Source organism: Equus asinus, chromosome 15 (assembly GCF_041296235.1).
Source record: "Equus asinus isolate D_3611 breed Donkey chromosome 15, EquAss-T2T_v2, whole genome shotgun sequence".
Lineage (NCBI taxonomy): Eukaryota > Metazoa > Chordata > Mammalia > Perissodactyla > Equidae > Equus > Equus asinus.
In genome coordinates this window covers 7,404,787-7,422,551 of record NC_091804.1, presented here as the reverse complement: position 1 = coordinate 7,422,551, position 17,765 = coordinate 7,404,787, and the positions used below count along the sequence as shown (strand labels likewise).

Sequence of the window (17,765 nt, the reverse complement as noted above, 5' to 3'; positions counted from 1 at the left end):
GTTGTATTTGAACAACTGCAGTAACAAACCCCAAATCTCAGTGGCTTAACACAGTAAAGATTTATCTCTATCATGCGGAGGCCAGCGGTGTTGAGCAGCCCTCTTCTATCTTGAAGTGTGTCTGCCAAGGTCATCTTGGCAGGAGAAGACAGAGTTTGAAGATCACTTTTAAAGACCTGGACCTGGAAGTGGTTTATATCACTGTGCCGAGCTCTTGCTGAGCAGAACTCAGTCATATGTCCCCAACTGAACTTGCAAAGAAACCTGGGGAATGTAGTCTTCCTGTGTGCCCAGACAGAGGAAACAGTGTAGTGCACATATCTCCTGACCTCTCTCCCCTGAACCACTTGGGAGGTCGTAACAGTTCACATAAGAAGCAGTGGTAACTTGGGCGGGGAGTGGCAGCAGAGATTGAGAGAAATGATTATCTTGGGGAAAAAATATGAAAGTCCAAAGAGTGAAGTGAGGTGAGGGAGAAGGAATTGTTGAGGGTGTCTCTTAGGTTTGGGGCTTATGGAACTAGGATGGCATGTGTCCTGATAAAGGAAGACTGACTAGAAGGAGACTTTGACATGCTGAGCGTCAGAGCCCTTTGACACATCCAGCTAGAGATGTCAGATGGGAAATTGGGTGTAAAGGCTGGGAGCTCAGAAAAGCCAAAGACTGAACACTGTGTGAGTCATTTGGATGAGATGATTGAAACCTGGAGCTTGGATAAAATCTCCTAGGGAGAATGCAGAGTCCTTCCTTTCCACCTTCACTGCCCTCAGCATCTGCTTTCTGCCAGATTGCTCTGCCATCGCCCTCTTTGACCTCAGCTGAATCTTTAGACGGCCTCAGAGCTTATCTTTCGGTGATTTCCTTTGGAACTCTCCATCACAACTATTCTAAATCTTTATCTCATGTGCCCTCAAACCTCTGCCCTACTCCCTCTGGCTTATACTTCACAGAGAAAATGGAGCCTTTCAAGCACAATTTTTAGCAGGTTTCTTACTTCCACCCTCTTCCTATTTTAGAGGAAAAAATGTGTATCCTCTTTTAAGACTAACTCCCCCATCGTGCCCCGTCTCTTTAGAGTTCTGACTCTTTATTATGAGTGGTTAAGACTACCCTCTGGAGCCAGATTGCCTGAGTTCAAATCTCAGTTCTACTGTCAGTTTCTCGGTGACCCTGGCCAAGTTATTTAATCTTTCTATGCCTCAATTTCCCCATCTGTAAAATGCAAATAATAATAGTAGCTATCTCATAGGATTCTTGTGATTTAGAAGTGTCTGACAATAGTAAGTACTCAGTATTACTTTTTTTTTTTTATGTTTTTGGTTTTCCTTCAAGCTTCTAAACATTTAGTATGGTCAAATTTCCCCAGTTGTAAGACAACTTCTGTAAAGTTAGCACTCAATCTTCTGTTTTCTCTTTGCCATTAACCATCCTGTATTTTCTGTCTTTACCTCCTCAATTCCCTGTGGCTCTGCAGCCCATGCCCTGGACTTCTGCCTGCCTCTTCCAGGCTCCTGAAGTGCTCAGAGGCCCAGTTGCCAATCCCAGTGATGTGGTTGCAGTCGTTCTCAAACTTTGAAGTTTTTAATATTGATGACCTCCCTCCTCAAAATATTCTCCCTTGGCTTCTAGGATGCTTTTTTCCCCTCCGTTCTTGCTTTTTCTTCTTAGCTTTCTGATCATTTCTTCTTAGTCTTCTTGACTTCTTTTTTGCTGCTTAGTGTTGATACCACCATGGTATTGATTATAGTCCAAAATATCTTTTAGGCTCAGCCTTCTTATTAGATCCGTGCTCATATTTCCAGTTCCTGACTGGTCATCTCCGCCTGGGTGTCATGTCACAGTCTTCAAAATTAACATGTCACACTGTACCCGTCGTCTCCCTTCTGTTTATACCTCACAGTCTTTCTGGTCACAGTCTAGAGAATCCTAGGTCGTCTTTGATGCTGCTGCTTCATCTTTCATTCAGCTCTATTGGTTCTACTTTGGAATGTCCTTGGGTTTGTTTTTTGTTTTCAGCCCCACTGTTGTAGTTCAGAGCTTTCTCCTCTGAATGTTTGTAATTGCCTCAAAAGTGATCTTCCTGCTTCCAGTGTGTTTGCCGGCTTCTCCTTCGTAGTCTTCAGTGTTTATTTCCTCAAGCACAAGTGTCTTTAGTTTTCCCCTCATCAGAAACCTTCATAGACCTCTTTTTTTGATAGTAGCCCAAACTCCTCCTTACTGAAGCTTTTAAGGTGCCTGTAAGTTCTGGCTAGATTTGGCTAAGATTAGTTGCATTATAATTGCAGAATACACATTGACTTTCTATTTTCAATTACTGCTACATGATTAATTTGATTAATTTCCAAGTCAGAATTTAAAGTGTTGTTTGAGATACTTCTCTTAGATCTTATCTTGATAGATAGATTCAAATATCAATTGGTTGGCTATAAGGCTTCAAATGTGACCTTCGTGCTTTTACAGATGGGTTGGTCAAATGTGACTTACAAATCAACATTACGGACTAGGGAGTTAGAGGAATTGGAGTCTGTTTCTAGTTCTTCATTAATTTTTGTTACTTTGAAAATTTTATTCATCTCTGTTCAAAACAAAATAAAGATTAACTTGCTTAACAGAGATGAACTGTGAAGAGCAGAACAATACTACTTCTAAAGCAGTAAAAGAAGGTTTAAGAAGAGTGCTTGTGGTTTTTTTTTGTTTTTGTTTGTGTTTTTTGCTGCTGAGGAAGACTGGCCCCTGTTGCCAATCTTCCTCTTTTTGCTTTAGAAATATTGTTTCTGAGCTAATGTCGGTGCCAGTCTTCCTCTATTTTGTATGTGGGATGCCTCCTCAGCATGGCTTGATGAGTGATGTGTAGGTCCACGCCTGGGGTCTGAAACTGCGAACCCTGCGCCATTGAAGTGGTGTGTGAACGTAACCACCATGCCACCGGGCTGGCACCAAGAAGAGTGCTTTTTAAAAGTAGAAAGGTGATAAGGTTGTATAGCTTTTAAGGTAGTTTTCTAGTCTTAATTTTCTGTATTTACAACTTTGTTAATTTAGAGTGAAATGTTCATTTATAAACAAAATATGAGTTAGATTAGATAGGATTGAAGTGGATTGTGATTAAATGCGGATTAAATTAGATGGGATTGGAGTGTATATTAGAGCTCGTTTATTGAATGAGATGATTGTGGCCCAGTTACCTTAATATTAAGTAAATGCTACAATCTTAGTGTATTTTAACCCCCCGAATCCTTACATGCATTTTTAAGTAACAGCTTTATTGAGATGTAATTCACATACCGTAAAGTACAATTCATTGGTTTCCACTACATTCACAGAGTTGTGAATCCATCACCACTGTCAAATTCCAGAACATTTCATCACTTCACAAAGAAACCTCAGGCTTATTAGTAGTCACTTCCCCATTCCCCTCTCTCCTTAGCACCTGGCAACCACTAAATCTACTTCTTGTCTGTGAATCCTGTTTAGATTTACCTATTTGAACATTTCATAGGAAGAGACTCGTGCAGTATATGGCCTTTCATGTCTGGCTGCTTTCATTTAGCACTGTGTTATAGCAGGTATCAGTACCTCATTTTTTTTTATGGCTGAATAATACTCCATTGTATGGATATACCACATTTTGTTTATCCATTCATCAGTTGATAGACATTTGAGTTCTTTTTACTTTCTGGCTATTGTGAATAATGCTACTATGAACTTTTATGTACAAGTTTTTGTATGAACATACGTTTTTGTTTCTCTTGTGTATATACCTAGGAGTGGTGTTGCTAGACATTAACTCCATGTTTAACCTTTTGAGGAACTGGCAGGCTGTTGAAGTAGCTGCTCTGTTTTACAATTATATCAGCAATGTATAAGGGTTATATTTTCTTAACCCCCTCACCAACATATGTTCCTGTTGTCTTTTTTGTTAGAGCCATCCTAGTGGGTGTGAAGTAGTATCTCATTGTGGTTTTGATCTGTACTTCCCTAATGAATGACTAATAATACTGAGCATTTTTCAAGTGCTTATTGGCCAGTTATAAATCTTCTTTGGAGAAAAGTCTATTCAAATCCTTTGCACATTTTTAAATTGGGTTATTTGTCTTTTCTATTGTTGAGTTATAAGGGTTCTTTATATATTCTGGATACAAGTTCCTCATTGGATATATGATTTGCAAGTATTTTCTTCCAGTGTGTGGGTTATCTTTTCATCTTACATGCATTTTTATTTCTTAACCAAATTACTTGATATTAATTTTGGGTATCATTGATATTTTTGCATTGTTTCATATTTAAATTCTATTAGGTTTATAATTCTTGCTTTAGAAAAGCTAACATGCAAACGAGAGTAGTTAAAGAAGCATAGAAAAATTTGCATATGAGTAAAGTTAATATAAACAACACATTCCTTAAAGAAGTTGAAAAGAATAAAAACTGGTTTTAGATCTTTTGCTATCAAGACCTGTGTAACTGCTTCCTTGTCTCAGAATAGCAAATATGATGTGGTAAAAGGTTTACTTTTCTGGTCAGTGCAGTCTCAGATTAAGCTATCCTCTTTGTTATTGTAGTAAACATTTTCTTATTTATTCTTTTTTAAAATTGAGATATAATTGACATACGACGTTGTGTGAGTTGAAGGTGTACAAGGCATTGGTTTGATACGTTTATATATTGCAGTATGATCACCACTGTGGCATTAGCTAACACCTCCGTCATGTCACATAATGATCATTTCTTTTTTGTGATGGGAACAATTAAGATCTATTCTGTTAGCAATCTTATTTATTCTATTCTTAATTTAAAACTAGGAGGATTTATAAGTGAAATACTAAAGGCATGTGACTAATATGTTGCTGAAAATTACATAATTTTGAAATGTGAGTAAAACAAAGACCTTTTAATTATTCTTCTGTTAGAGAAAGAAATGTTGTAGGGATGGAATTTTCCCAACCCTGCCACTCTGACCGTCTGTAATGCATTATGAAAAGAATATTGGGTATTATTAATACCCAGTTAACTGGGGAGATGACTACCCCCAGTTAGGGCTCTGAACAACCTTTCTGTAAGAAGATGATAATCCAGCACCTCGGGAAGCACTTCTTTCCAGATTTTATGGTACGAGGGGCTGTGTAGCTTTCCTTACTCCCACGTAACAGTGATGAATGGCTTATGTATGTAATCTTCTAAAAAATTCAGTGACTGAAGTTAGTGATTGCAGCTCAGATTTTCTAGTTTTCAAGTATACCTTAAAAATTTTAAGTCTTTGCTAGTCTATAGCCAAAAGTTAACACATATTATTTTATATTTGGCATGATAAAAGTTGTAGGCCTCTTTCTGATTTTTTTTCTCATTGTAGGCCTCAGGAGTGCAAGTTGCTGATGAAGTATGTCGCATTTTTTATGACATGAAAGTTCGGAAGTGCTCCACACCCGAAGAAATCAAGAAAAGAAAGAAGGCTGTTATTTTTTGTCTCAGTGCAGACAAAAAGTGCATCATTGTAGAAGAAGGCAAAGAGATCTTGGTTGGAGATGTTGGTGTAACCATAACCGATCCTTTCAAGCATTTTGTGGGAATGCTTCCTGAAAAAGATTGTCGCTATGCTTTGTATGATGCAAGCTTTGAAACCAAGGAATCCAGAAAAGAGGAGTTGATGTTTTTTTTGTGGTAAGCATCACTAGAAATGTTGAGCCTCAGTGAAACTGAAGAGTTAATTTCCTATTGTTAGCTTAGCACTTGGAGAACCAGTTCCTGGGACAAAAGTAATTTTAAGTCAGGCTATCTCCAGTCATTGTTATTTAATTTTTATTTACAAGGTTTCATAAGATCTTATCGGGACTGATGTTTGTGGGACCAAAACTAAATTTTAGCCACTCTTTGAGTACTTCAAAGAACATAACTTTCAATAGTTGATTTTTTTGGTGGGAGAATAGGCAGGAGGTAGACTTCTGTGCATCCTCTGAACTCACTCCTTAGAAGTCAGAATTTCTCTAAGAATTCTTCCTATAATACTGAGAAGAAAGTTTACTTTAGCAAAGTCCTCCGCCCATGCCACGCTGGGAGCCAGCCTCCTTTTTAAACACCCGTCCTTCTCTGTGGTTCGTTACTTTTGAAGTCAGTACTATCATTGCCTCAACTGTAATCTGTTCTGCGTTCACACTGTCCAGTAGGGTAGGCACTAGCCGTTTGTGGCTATTAAAATAATTAAAATTAAATAAAATTTAAAATTTAGTTTCTTAGTTTAATTACCACATTTCGCATGCTCAGTAGCCAAATGTGATTAGTAGCTACCTTATTGCGTAACACAGATGTAGAACATTTCTTTCCATCATTGCAAGAAAGCTCTATTGGACAGCATTGCTCTAAGTAGTAAAAGTGCTATAAAGTGAGTTACATGGCCTTTTCTTGAAAGGCTGTTTAAATTAGTTATTCTCATCTTTTCAAATAAGTTAATATTTGAGATTAAGCTTGAGTTAAAAGTCATACCTATTCCCTCATTTAATTGTATTATACTATTATACTATATTCCTTCACATGGAAATCTTACATAGTGAGAATATTCTCTAGCTTCTAAGAGGAAGGGCAATTGGTAACAGCCTCTGATTTGGGGGAGGTGAGGGTCCTCTTGATACTTTGGCCTGAGCTAGAGCAAGGCAAGGAGGGGCTTAGCTCTTAGCTGTGTGCCACCAACAGCTTTTGGATGTGGGGCTAGGAAGTCAAAAGAATTCTGGTTTCAAGGAATGTAACTCTAGACCACACCTCAGTTCCATTTCCGCAAGCCCTTGTTACACTTGATTAAACCAAGATGCTGTAAGGAATGCAAATATGGAGGTCAGGGAGCATGTATTGGGGCAGCTTACTGTGCAAATCCTTATTAAAGAACATTTGGAAAGTAAAAGTAAAAGGAAATTCAGTGTTAGTGCAATGTTTTGTTTTGTGCTCTTTTTTTTTTGAGGAAGGTCACCCCTGAGCTAACTGCTGCCAATCCTCCGCTTTTTGCTGAGGAAGACTGGCCCTGAGCTAACATCCATGCCCATCTTCCTCTACTTTATATGTGGGATGCCTGCCACAGCATGGCGTGCCAAGTGGTGCCATGTCCGCACCTGGGATCCAAACTGGCGAACCCCGGGCTGCCAAAGCGGAATGTGCACACTTAACTGCTGCGCCACCGGGCCGGTCCCACACTATTACTTTTTTTAAGAAAAGGTAAACCTTATTATATAGGAGTTGTCCTTAACGGGCTCTGTTTAGGGCCCAGGGAAGGGCTCTTACTTAATGTTTTAAAAATCTGGTTAATGTAAAATCAGAACAGCTAATGCTTTTCCTGTCCCTGCCTATTTTGCAAAAGAAAAGTTAACTTTGCAGCTCAAGCATCTGCCAGACCTCACGTTATTGTCATGGCTTTGTCTCCCTCCTTAGAACTTCGAATTGGGAGGAATAAACATCTGAGAGACAGAGACTGCCTTTTTCTTGGTTCCCAAGAATAGATTCTCCGCCTCCTGTGGGAGAGTAGGCTAGGTGAGGTCATGCCAGCCCACGGTGTTAATGACTGTTGGACGTCCTGGAAGTATTGCAGCTAAGTGGAATCATTAAGTGCCACACTCCATTTACCCTTTGGTTCCTTGGTAGCATGGAGTAGAGGCAGGCCTGAGGTTTGGTAGTATAATGGGAAATAAATAATGCATTTGTAGATGAGCAGTTGGAGAAGGATGAGTTTTTTGTTCATTGTTAATATTTCTGTTGTTTAATATTGCTGATGAATAAAGTGGTGACGCATATGTTATGCTTTTTCTAGTATTCATTCAAGAGGAGGGAGGCACTAAAAATTTTGTAAATACAGGATAATAGTAATAACTGTAAATTGAGACATAATTATTGCTGAATGGCCATTAAGCTTAAAAAAAAGAAAACCTTGTGACATTTTTTGTTATGTTAGACTAAGATGGAAGCCACGTACTCATGCTCCGAATTTGCTATTGGATAGATGGAAATACAGGGACTGAGGAGGGGTAAGAAGGGGACTTTTACTTTGTCATATATTCTTTTTTTTTTCCGATTGCTTTTTCTCCCCAAATCCCCGCAGTACGTAGTTGTATGTTTTTAGTTGTGGGTCCTTCTAGTTGTGGCATGTGGGACGCCACCTCAACGTGGCCTGATGAGTGGTGCCATGTCCGCACCCAGGATCAAAACTGGTGAAGCCCTGGGCCCCTGAAGCGGAGCGTGTGAACTTAACCACTCAGCCACAGGGCCGGCCCCTGCAATATATTCTTTTATAGAAAACAGTCTGAAGCAAAAGTGCTAAAATGGCTAGCATTTCTTAATTCTGGGTGGTAGATACTTGATTTACAGATAATTCTCTGTGCTTTTCTGTCCTTTGAAACTTTTTTCCAACCAGAAAGTGTTAAAAAAGCCGTGCATAAAAATGATTATTAGCCTGAACTCAAGCCTTTATTGATAAAAATTGAAAAAGAAAATTATTTTAAAGAAAATGAATTGGGTAATACAGTGAATTATTCAGTGTTAGATGATCTAATTTTATGTTTTTTGGTCTGTATGGATGATTAGCCCTGAGCTAACATCTGTTGCCAATCTTCCTCTTTTGCTTGAGGATGATTGGCACAAGCTGACATCTGTGCCAGTCTTCCTCTACTTAATGTGGGACGCTGCTGCAGCATGGCTTGACGAGCAGTGCTAGGTCTGCTCCCAGGATCCGAACCTGCAAACCCCAGGCTGCTTAAGTGGAGGTTGTGAACTTAACCACTATACCACTGGGCTGGCCCAATAATCTGATTTTTAATCAGTGGTTCTCTATTTTTTTCACCTTGTTTAGCCTGAGTAATTCGATGTATACCCTTCCGTAACAGTTTCTCTCCAAGGAGGTGGGAAAATAAAAAAAATCGTTAGAAAAACTCTCTCAGGAGATTCTGAGGACCCTCCCCCATCACTGGGGATGTTTAACACAATGTAAATTGTACTTTCTCTGAATCATTTTTTTTGTTTGTTTTTGCCATTTCCCTCTCCAGGGCACCAGAACTAGCACCTCTGAAAAGTAAAATGATCTATGCGAGCTCCAAGGATGCAATCAAAAAGAAATTTCAAGGTATGGTCTAGATTTGGTTCCAAACATTTAGAGAGATGATGAGCCCCTGGAATGGGGGCTACATCTTTTCTGAGAAGCACCTTATTTTCTTTAGAGAGCTTTGGAGAAAAAACCTCGAAGGCTGAAGCCTGCTTTAGCCTGTCTTCTGCCTTGTGCTGCTCACTTTGGGTGTGAGTGGCCCATGTTTAATAACCCTGTGCTCTCCACATTGAATGCATATCACTTGTTCAGGCTAGTTTTCAACTAGTTTGAGATGCTGCCTAGTTTCTTATGTAGCAGGTGCAGACTAATTGGTTTACATTGGTCATATTAAAGAATAAATTTGCTGTTGCCTTTGAATGTAGTTGATATAACAAAGTTACAAAAAGGAATTGTTCATGAATGCGAAAGGATTCTCTTATCTCTAGCTTCACTCTGGAATGCTGTGATTTTAGGTGACTGACTCATCTGTGTCCAAAGGAAGGTATCCTCACTCCTTGAGCTGGCCAGTTATATTTGACTTGCCACTAGGTGATTGGGATCCTGATGAGATGGCCTGACCATCCTTACTGTCTCCAGCAAGGAGGGGATCTTGGTAGGACGGAAAGAGCATGGGGCAAGTGCCCAAAGGCCTGCACTGAAGGCTAAGCTTGTCATCTAACTGCTGTGTGACTTCAGCCAAAACTGCTTAACCTCCTTGGGCCTTGATTCTCTCAGCTGTAGAATGGGACGCTTGGTCTGGATTGTGGGAACTGAGTCGAAGAGGTTGCCCCACCACCTTCCTGCCATGGCTAGTTCCAAACAGCTGGGCGAGCCAGGGTCGCAAGGGCTTGGCCCAATGTGTCTTTCATTTTTTTGTTTGTTTTAGTCTGACTGGTTTTTATATTCTTGTAGTAGAACAGGTTTGCCCTAGCTTGTTTTACTTAGGAAAACAAAATTCTTGCTTCCTTTCCTGAAACCTGCTGCTGCATAGTTCAGGCCTTGTCGGGTTCTTCATGTGTTCATCTGATGTTGGGCCATCCCCCAGAAGTGTGCACCAGACAGTTAACTGATGTTTTAACGTGGTTCCTTAGCTTCAACACTTCCACAGTGTAATCGAAAAGATTCAGAGTGGATTTCTCATCATCCCTAGTCTGCACTGGCTTTCAGTACAGGGAATTGCTACATAGACTTGATCTGGTGAGATTAAAGACCGTCACCTTGTTGCTTTTTTTCCTAGTGAAACCTTCATTGGCTTCTAATCACTCTTAAGTGGTCTAAAAGCTGACCTGCAATGCTTTCAGCACCTCAAGAAATGGTCTTTTAAAATTATGAAAAATCAGAAACAATGCAGCTGTTTAAAGGGTAGCAGCTGTTTACAGAGAAGCTACTGTATATAATTTCATGATTGAGCTCATTCTGCAGTGTGGTGATGTCATTCTTCTGAGAAAGCAGTCAATAAACCGTTTTACATAGTTTTCATCGTGATAGATTTCTTGAGTGTATAGTATTATTGTTACTAAATTGTGACATTGTGACTAAACTGCCATCAAAGCATTGAATTCATATTTTTGCTTATGTTTTAAAAACCAAGAAAAATGATTACTAGACCTGCTTTGTAACTTTTTCTTGAAGTACAGTGTATCTGTAGAAAAGCATAGATCATAAGTTATTGTAGAACTCAATGAAATTTCACAAACCGAACATAATGGCTGTTTCTGGAGTTCATGACCAGCGCCCCAGAAGCCTCACACATTCCCCCTTCACCCACACCCCTTGCTCTTACTCCTCCCCCCACAGGGTAGCCAGTACCCTGGCTTCTAACATCATAAAGTAGCTTTGGCTGATTTTGTGTTATACAAATGGAATCATCCAGAATGTATGCTTTTATGTCTGGCTTCTTTTAGTCAGCATTGTGTTTGTGAGAGCCATTCATTTTGATGCATGTAGTTACAGATTATTTATTCTCATTACTATGTAGTATTCCGTTGTTTGTGTATACTACAGCTTATCTATCCATCTTAGAGCTAATCTTTCAAAAAAGTTTGGTATCTTGGAGAAGTAGGTAAGCTACTGCCATAATTCTAAATAAAATTATTTTTCCTCCCTAGGCATAAAACACGAATGTCAAGCAAATGGGCCAGAAGACCTCAATCGGGCTTGTATTGCTGAAAAGCTAGGTGGATCCTTAATTGTAGCCTTTGAAGGATGCCCTGTGTAGATCGTCATTCAGTGCCACAAATTGAAAGCTTCCATGTTCAATGTTACCCTCTTGCTATATAAGTAAAGCAAATATGTTTAGGCCAGGGTCTCACTGAGGGGGAGCTGTCTTGTCCCTGTTAGAGTAAACATTCTATAAACATGTGCAAAAGGCCCTAAATAAATCTAAAATCTCAAGTTCTATTGGTGTGAAATTAAATTTTTATTGGCCAACTGCCTGTTTTGATGAGTTGGCTTGTAAAGATTTTTGTTAAGCTAACGATTTTTAATAATGCAGTTCACAAAACAGTACAAGGCCGTATGAAGACAATTATTGCATCTTTGTTACCCTCAGCAGTTACTTTGTTTCTTTTGCTTGGAGAATTGGTCATAATCTGGTTATAATTTTTGGCCCAAATTCTTTATACTCTCTTGAGCTAAACTGAATAATGGAAAATAATTTTCCTCATGACACAGAATAGCACTAATATGCTAACTACAGTAAGATGAAGTCAGGCAGTCTTCCCACCCTCCCAGATGTCTGGTGGAGTTTGCCTCACCGTGGTGTACGCTTCTCATCAGCGCTGATCTCGCAAAGCACTATTTCCAGCACGTAGTTGGAGACCGCCTCCTCGCTCGTGAGGAGACTGTTCTGAGACAGTGACATTGCATCTTGGAAATCGTGGTGTGTCCTCAGGAGAATGTGCAATATCTTATAACAACTAATTATAATTCAAATCAGGGCTCCATTGTAAGACACTTGAATGAACATGATAAAGCAGTATATTGACAAGCTGGGACACCTGTGGTATCTTTGTGTCTCCTTCAGAACTTGGTTGCTTCTGGTACAGTATAAAGTGTGGAAGAACATGAAGTATGTGTTTACTCTGGGGCTTGGGAGAACTTTTAATTTCCTAGAGCGGTTTGTCGACTATATGTGAAATGGGGAGCAGGCTGATGGATGACACCCACAGGAAGCCACTACCTGATGACACTTGGAAGTGATCGTCTTTAATATCACAAGCATAGTAACACTTTGAACAATATAGAGATGCACAAACCGTTGAACCTAGAAGTAGCAGAATTGGCTTTATGTAATAAAGGAAGCATTTTTAACTTCTCTCTCGTGTAATTATTCACGTGTGAATTAGGGATAAAGGATTTTGCCTTCCATAAGGGGGTAAGTCATGGAAGTTTGGGTATTTTGGACAATTAAAGTTAGGGTCACAGCTCCTTCCTCTTGATTGAATGTAAATGTTGGGAATCTTATTCTAAGTGTTTATCTAAATGCCAGGCTTTTATCTCCTCTCTGATTTATTTGGGAGGCAAAAAGGTTATGCTTTAATCAAAATACTCATCTCAAAATTGTCTAGAAAATAGTGCTGGCTACTGGTTTACTGATAAGCTGCTTGTCATTCTTTCATCTTGAATTTCTTGTTTCCTCTACTGTCAAGCGGTGCTTATCATAGCCATGGTGCATTAACAGGCCTCCTGAGAAGTGTCGTGGGCCCAAGAGTGCCCTCTCAAGAATCAGCCCTCTCGACAGAGCCAGGTATTTGGTCAAGGAGTTTTAGGAGAAAGTCATTTCCGTGATTTCAGCTTGTGACCTGTGGCATTACTTAGATAACCACCACTCCATGAAGGTGTGTGTGCATGCACGTGTGTGTGGGTGGAGATGCCTGCAGGGGAAGGATTTCACAGTGTGCAGGGATGTGATAGAGTGTAAACACCTCCTCACACTCCACTCTTACTCCAGAAGTCAGGGAGATGCTCATAGTTACTTCTGTCTCTACCCAGGGGAGCTTTTGAGAGAGAGTCTTATTGGATTCCTGAGGTTGGGGCCCAAGAACCTGCTTACAAGCACTCTGGGAAATTCTGATGCAGAATTAGAGTTTGAGATCTCAGCTGACATCGGTGAGGAAGAAAACTGCAGGGCTACTCTGCTTCCAGCACACTGACACGTCTCCAGGTGTTAACACAGCACAGAAAGCGTGTGGAAAGCTGATGGAGGGTTCCTCTAGTGAGTACTCCTGCCTTGAGAAAGAAGCAAATAAAGCCACTGCTAACAGGCATTCAGAGCTTGACTGTGAAGTTTATTTCAAAGAATGTTAATCTCTGAGAAAACAGTGAACACTGTGACGTGAATAATAGAATTAGGCTTAGTCGAGTGGTTTTCTTTTTGCAGAACTGCCCAGAGTGCTGGCTGGTCCACACAGAGGAAGTGCAGCTTCTGCTTCGTGACGGGTTCATTGCCCTTCGGACTGTCGGAGGCTGGATATACCCAAGGACGCATCACTTCCTTATGATTAGGGGCATTTCTGAAATATTGTAATAGTCTCCAGGGTCATTAATTGCATTATGGCTGGGAGAAGGCGAAGCTTCAGGAGTCAGGGTTTTTGGTGGAAGGAGCTGTGTACTTGGAGCAGTGCTTGGAGGGCCATGGCTCTCCTTGGGCTCTGCCTGGTTCCAGAAGGGCAGTGGGGAGGAGACTTACAGAGCCTGTAGCCAGCACCCTCAGTAGCCAGCCCAGAGAGGTCAAGTAACTTGCCTCAGGTAACATAGCTCATAGGCAGCAGAAGTGGGACCACAACTTGGGTCTCTTGTTTTCTGGTTGGTTGTGAGCTATTCCCATTGCACCACTGGAGAGTTCATTTCTTTTTTTTTTTTTAATGATGGACACCTGAGCTAACATCTGTTGCCAATCCTTTTGTTTTTTCCTCCTCCCCAAAGCCCCCCAGTACATAGTTGTATGTTCTAGTTGTGAGTGCCTCTGGTTGTGGCATGTGGGACGCCGCATCAGCATGGCCTGATGAGTGTTGCCATGTCCACACCCGGCATCGGAACCTGCGAAACCCCGGGCCACCGAAGTAGACCATGCGAACTTAACCACTGAGCCCCGGGCCGGCCCCCGAGTTCATTTCTAACGTCTGGAATTCTAAGGTTGGCCCTTGTTCAGTGCCAGGGATGAGACTCGAGCTGGGGCAGGAGGGGAGGAAAACAATACAGTTCTTTTGGTCTTTGAGTCCTGTGAGACTGAAACGTGAAGGAAGCTCAGAGAGAAGGCATTCATGTTTTTTTGCTGCCTACAGGCCAGGCATCCTGGTGCTTGTGCATTTTATTAAATATTACACAGCAGAGAGACCCAGAGGAAGGCCTGGAGGTACATACAGTCTAGGGGCCACGTGACCCTGGAGCTTCAGGTCAATTCCAGGAGTCTCTAAAGGGGAGGGGTTTAGACTAGGTGTTCTCAGAACTCTCCCTCGCTGCTCTTGGTGGCCAAGCCCAGGCTGTGGCCTCTGAAGCCAGGCCTAGGGCAGCAGTGCTTCCTGTTGGCAGGCCAGCCAGTGCCCTCTAGTAAGTGCTCTCGCCCAGCTTGGGTGATTCCTCCCTCCACAGTGAACCTCATTCCAAGTGACCACAAAAGCCAGTCCTCTAGTGCTGCAGGGGCGCTGCGACATCTGCAGCACGGGGCTGGGAACGGCCAGGCCAGTGAGCCAGGGGCCCGGGGTGTCTGTACCACGTGGAGGAACACGGAATAGCAGGGATCCTGTCAGCCTCTTGTGCTAGAATCTGTCGAGGGCTGCTGCCTCCGGTGTCTTGCTGAAGGGCTCTTCCCAAGCCTGGTGATGGAACCCTGCACAGGAGCAGGCATGCTGACAAGGCCAGGCGGACATAAGGCCCAGCAGGCTGCCTGGCAAACTTGGGCTCCCTCTGCTGGCCCGGGAGGTCTGGCTGGGCCTCAGCTGCTCAGGCCTTGCTGGGACCGTGGGGAGGACTGATTATGGGCCCTTAGGACTTGAGCTGCAGGGATGACATCTCCAAGGTGGCATTTTCTGGAGCCCCAGGTCATCCCCATGGGGCCCTAGACCCTGCACTGTACCTGCCTTTGTCTTACCTCCTCCCCACAGGGAAACAGTGGGCCCCACCAGGTGGTCTGGGGAGGGAGCAGGGTCATGGCTAGAACCCAGGGAGCAGTCATGGCCCTGTAGGGCCCCAAGGCAGCGGCTTGGCACCCCCAGGGCCTTCTGCTTCCCATCTGGGTGCCACTCCTGGGCCTTCTGAGGGCCGTCTGCCCAGCACAGGGGTTCACAGTTCTGCAGTGTGGCAGAGCGAGGGGCGCTTATTGGAAGCGCAGGCTCCCAGGCCAACATGGGGATTCGGATGCTGGAGGCCTAGTGCAGGGCACAGGTCTGGCCTCCGTTTCCCACCAGGAAACTCACCAGGGCCCCAAACCACTGACCGGGTTTAAAGCCACTGTGTGTGGGAGGATGAGTTGTGACCCCCCGGCACAGCACCAGTCCTCCAGCGTTGAGCCCCTGCTCCCACTGCACAGGGCACGCAGGAGGTGCACGGTGATGGGCCGCAGGTTTGCGGGGCTCAGGGCCCGCTGTTTATGGGGTCCATACACTCCAAAACAAAACTCCCTCCAGCTGACCCCCCCAGGCTGCCTGCAGCACTGGCAAGTGTTAGAGGCAGGATTGAAACCTGCCCTCTTACCAGCTGTGCTACCTTCACTTCCCTGGGGATTCTTTGCAAACTGTAGGGGTGGTTGGCCTCCCCCAGGGACAGAAAGACTTCCCGTGAGAACCAAGCACAGGACTGGGCACATGGTAGGCGTCAGCTGTTGCTGGTTACTTCCTCCTCAGTCTCGCGGCCAGAAACCATGGCGTCCATCTCCAGATCCCGTGGCTCCCTCTCCAGTTTAGCTCCTCCAAAGTTCCAGAACAGGTACAGTACTCTCCCCTTACTTAAAACCTCAGTGGCTCCTGTCTCACCCGTCCAGACCCCTTGTCCTTTGTAACCTGGCTCCACAATGCGTTCTCGTCCTCCCTTCCACTCCCCTCCACACCTCGGCACCTGCCGTCCCCTCAGCCTTGACCCTTCCTCCCCTCCCCTGCTCAGAGAACTCCAGCTTAAGCTCACATCTAGGGGGAGCCTTCTCAGAATTCCCAGCACCCTGATCCCAATAGAGTGGCAACACCCAAGTGCCACATGGCATGGTTAGGTGGCCCACAGACCAGGCACTCCCTGAAAGTCGGGACCAGTTCTGGGTCGTGCATACTGAGGGCAGCACTGTGTGGCCCGTGGCAGGTGCATGTGTGTGGGGAGTGAAGGAGGCTAGAGGACACACGTGCCCCATGAAACTTCCCAAGGTCTTTACGTTCCCATGACAACTACCCCAAAGAGGAGTCAGACCCACCATGTGAAAGGGTGCATGAGATGCAGGGCTTCCAGGCTCCCTTTCCCTGGGAGCATCAGCTGGCTGGACCTGCTGTCAGTGACTCAGCCTCTAAATCCATTTTTTGCTTAAGCTCCAAGTTCCTATGGCTTACAATGCCCCTGATACACCTCTTGGCCCAAGATTCTCCTGGACTGTGGCCTTGGGTCACCAAGGACACGGTGGGTCTCAGGATCACGGGAAGACTGAGCTGGCTCCCACCAGTGAAACCCTGCTTCCATGGTGCAGGCAATGAGCTGCCCGGGCCCTGGCCCACCACTCCTGAGCGGTGGATGTTTGTCTAAGCCCCAGCCAGAAGGACAGACACCCCCTTGTTTGTTCACAGAGCTCACTTCACACAACAGCTCACTTCACACAACAGCTCACTACCCACAGCTCTGCTCAGGTAACGTCAGATCCTCGAGGGTGGGGACTGTGGCCAGTGCATCTGGCCACCAGGGGTCACGGGCCCTGCTCCCTCACCCTGTCCAGTGGGCACTGGGGCCCAGCTGGCACCATGGGAAAAGCATGGGGGGAAGCAGGACGGAGCTGCTGATCCCCTGACTTCAAAGAAATCAAGAACCACACTTGTTCTCTCCCAGGGAGCCAACCCCTCTTCGTTCCTCATCCTGGGCCCAGCAGCCAGGTAGGGCACCCCAGCAGAAGACCAGATGAGACCGCAGTGCCGGGCGACAATGTTGGTTTTAATGGCATTAACATCCAGGAGGCCACACAACAGTTCTCGCTGGCAACTTCTTCCAGGGCTGAGGGGCTGCTGTCTGGCTGGGCCGTGACCCGCCGCGCTGCTCCACAGCCTGAGACTCAGCCCCGGGTCTGCCCACCTCCTGACCCCGCCCCCTGGAAGAGGCCACAATTGCACTGATTGACATATGGATGGATACCCAGAGGTCCCGGCCTCCCCGGCACACAGCCCGGGGTCTGTCACGGAGCTGATAAGGGCTTTGGCGTCTGCTTGGCGGTGGTCCAGGGCTGGTCCTGGGGAATAGTGTTTATCAAATGTGACAAAGGTTCTTTTACAAACTGGGGGTCTGAAGATCTATTTCTGTGGCTCTAAGAGACTCATCTCTAATGGCTTCTCAGAGCTACCAGAAGATGGGCCTGGATGATGCTGTGTTGGTTGGTTTATTTATTTGTAAGGAATGTGTAAGGCATTTTGGTAAGTTGAACAGTAACTTCTTTTCCGCAGAGGAGACTCAGACAGAGGTGCCCTCCTTTGAGCTGCTACTGTCCTCCTGTGAACAAAGGAGTGCGGGGGGAGGAAAGGACTTGGGCCAAGGAGCCAAG

General features: G+C 44.1%; 2 protein-coding genes across 5 annotated transcripts in view; one reads left to right on the top strand and one right to left on the bottom strand.

Annotated features, from left to right (window-relative positions):
• DSTN (destrin, actin depolymerizing factor) overlaps nt 1-12,362 on the top strand; it is a 37,145-nt gene extending 24,783 nt beyond the window's left edge. Inside the window, exons 2-4 of the mRNA XM_044748264.2 lie at nt 5,345-5,652; nt 9,009-9,085; nt 11,155-12,362. Coding sequence (XP_044604199.2) covers nt 5,345-5,652; nt 9,009-9,085; nt 11,155-11,264 — 495 coding nt within the window. The 3' untranslated portion in view covers nt 11,265-12,362. The remainder of the gene's footprint in view (nt 1-5,344; nt 5,653-9,008; nt 9,086-11,154) is intronic.
• A 4,781-nt stretch (nt 12,363-17,143) lies between these two features.
• Nucleotides 17,144-17,765, bottom strand: part of RRBP1 (ribosome binding protein 1) — a 62,127-nt gene continuing 61,505 nt past the window's right edge. For all 4 annotated transcript variants that reach the window (XM_044747908.2, XM_070485529.1, XM_070485528.1 and 1 more), the window contains one exon: nt 17,144-17,713. In XM_044747908.2, the coding sequence (XP_044603843.1) occupies nt 17,675-17,713 (39 nt within the window). In that variant the 3' untranslated portion in view covers nt 17,144-17,674. The remainder of the gene's footprint in view (nt 17,714-17,765) is intronic.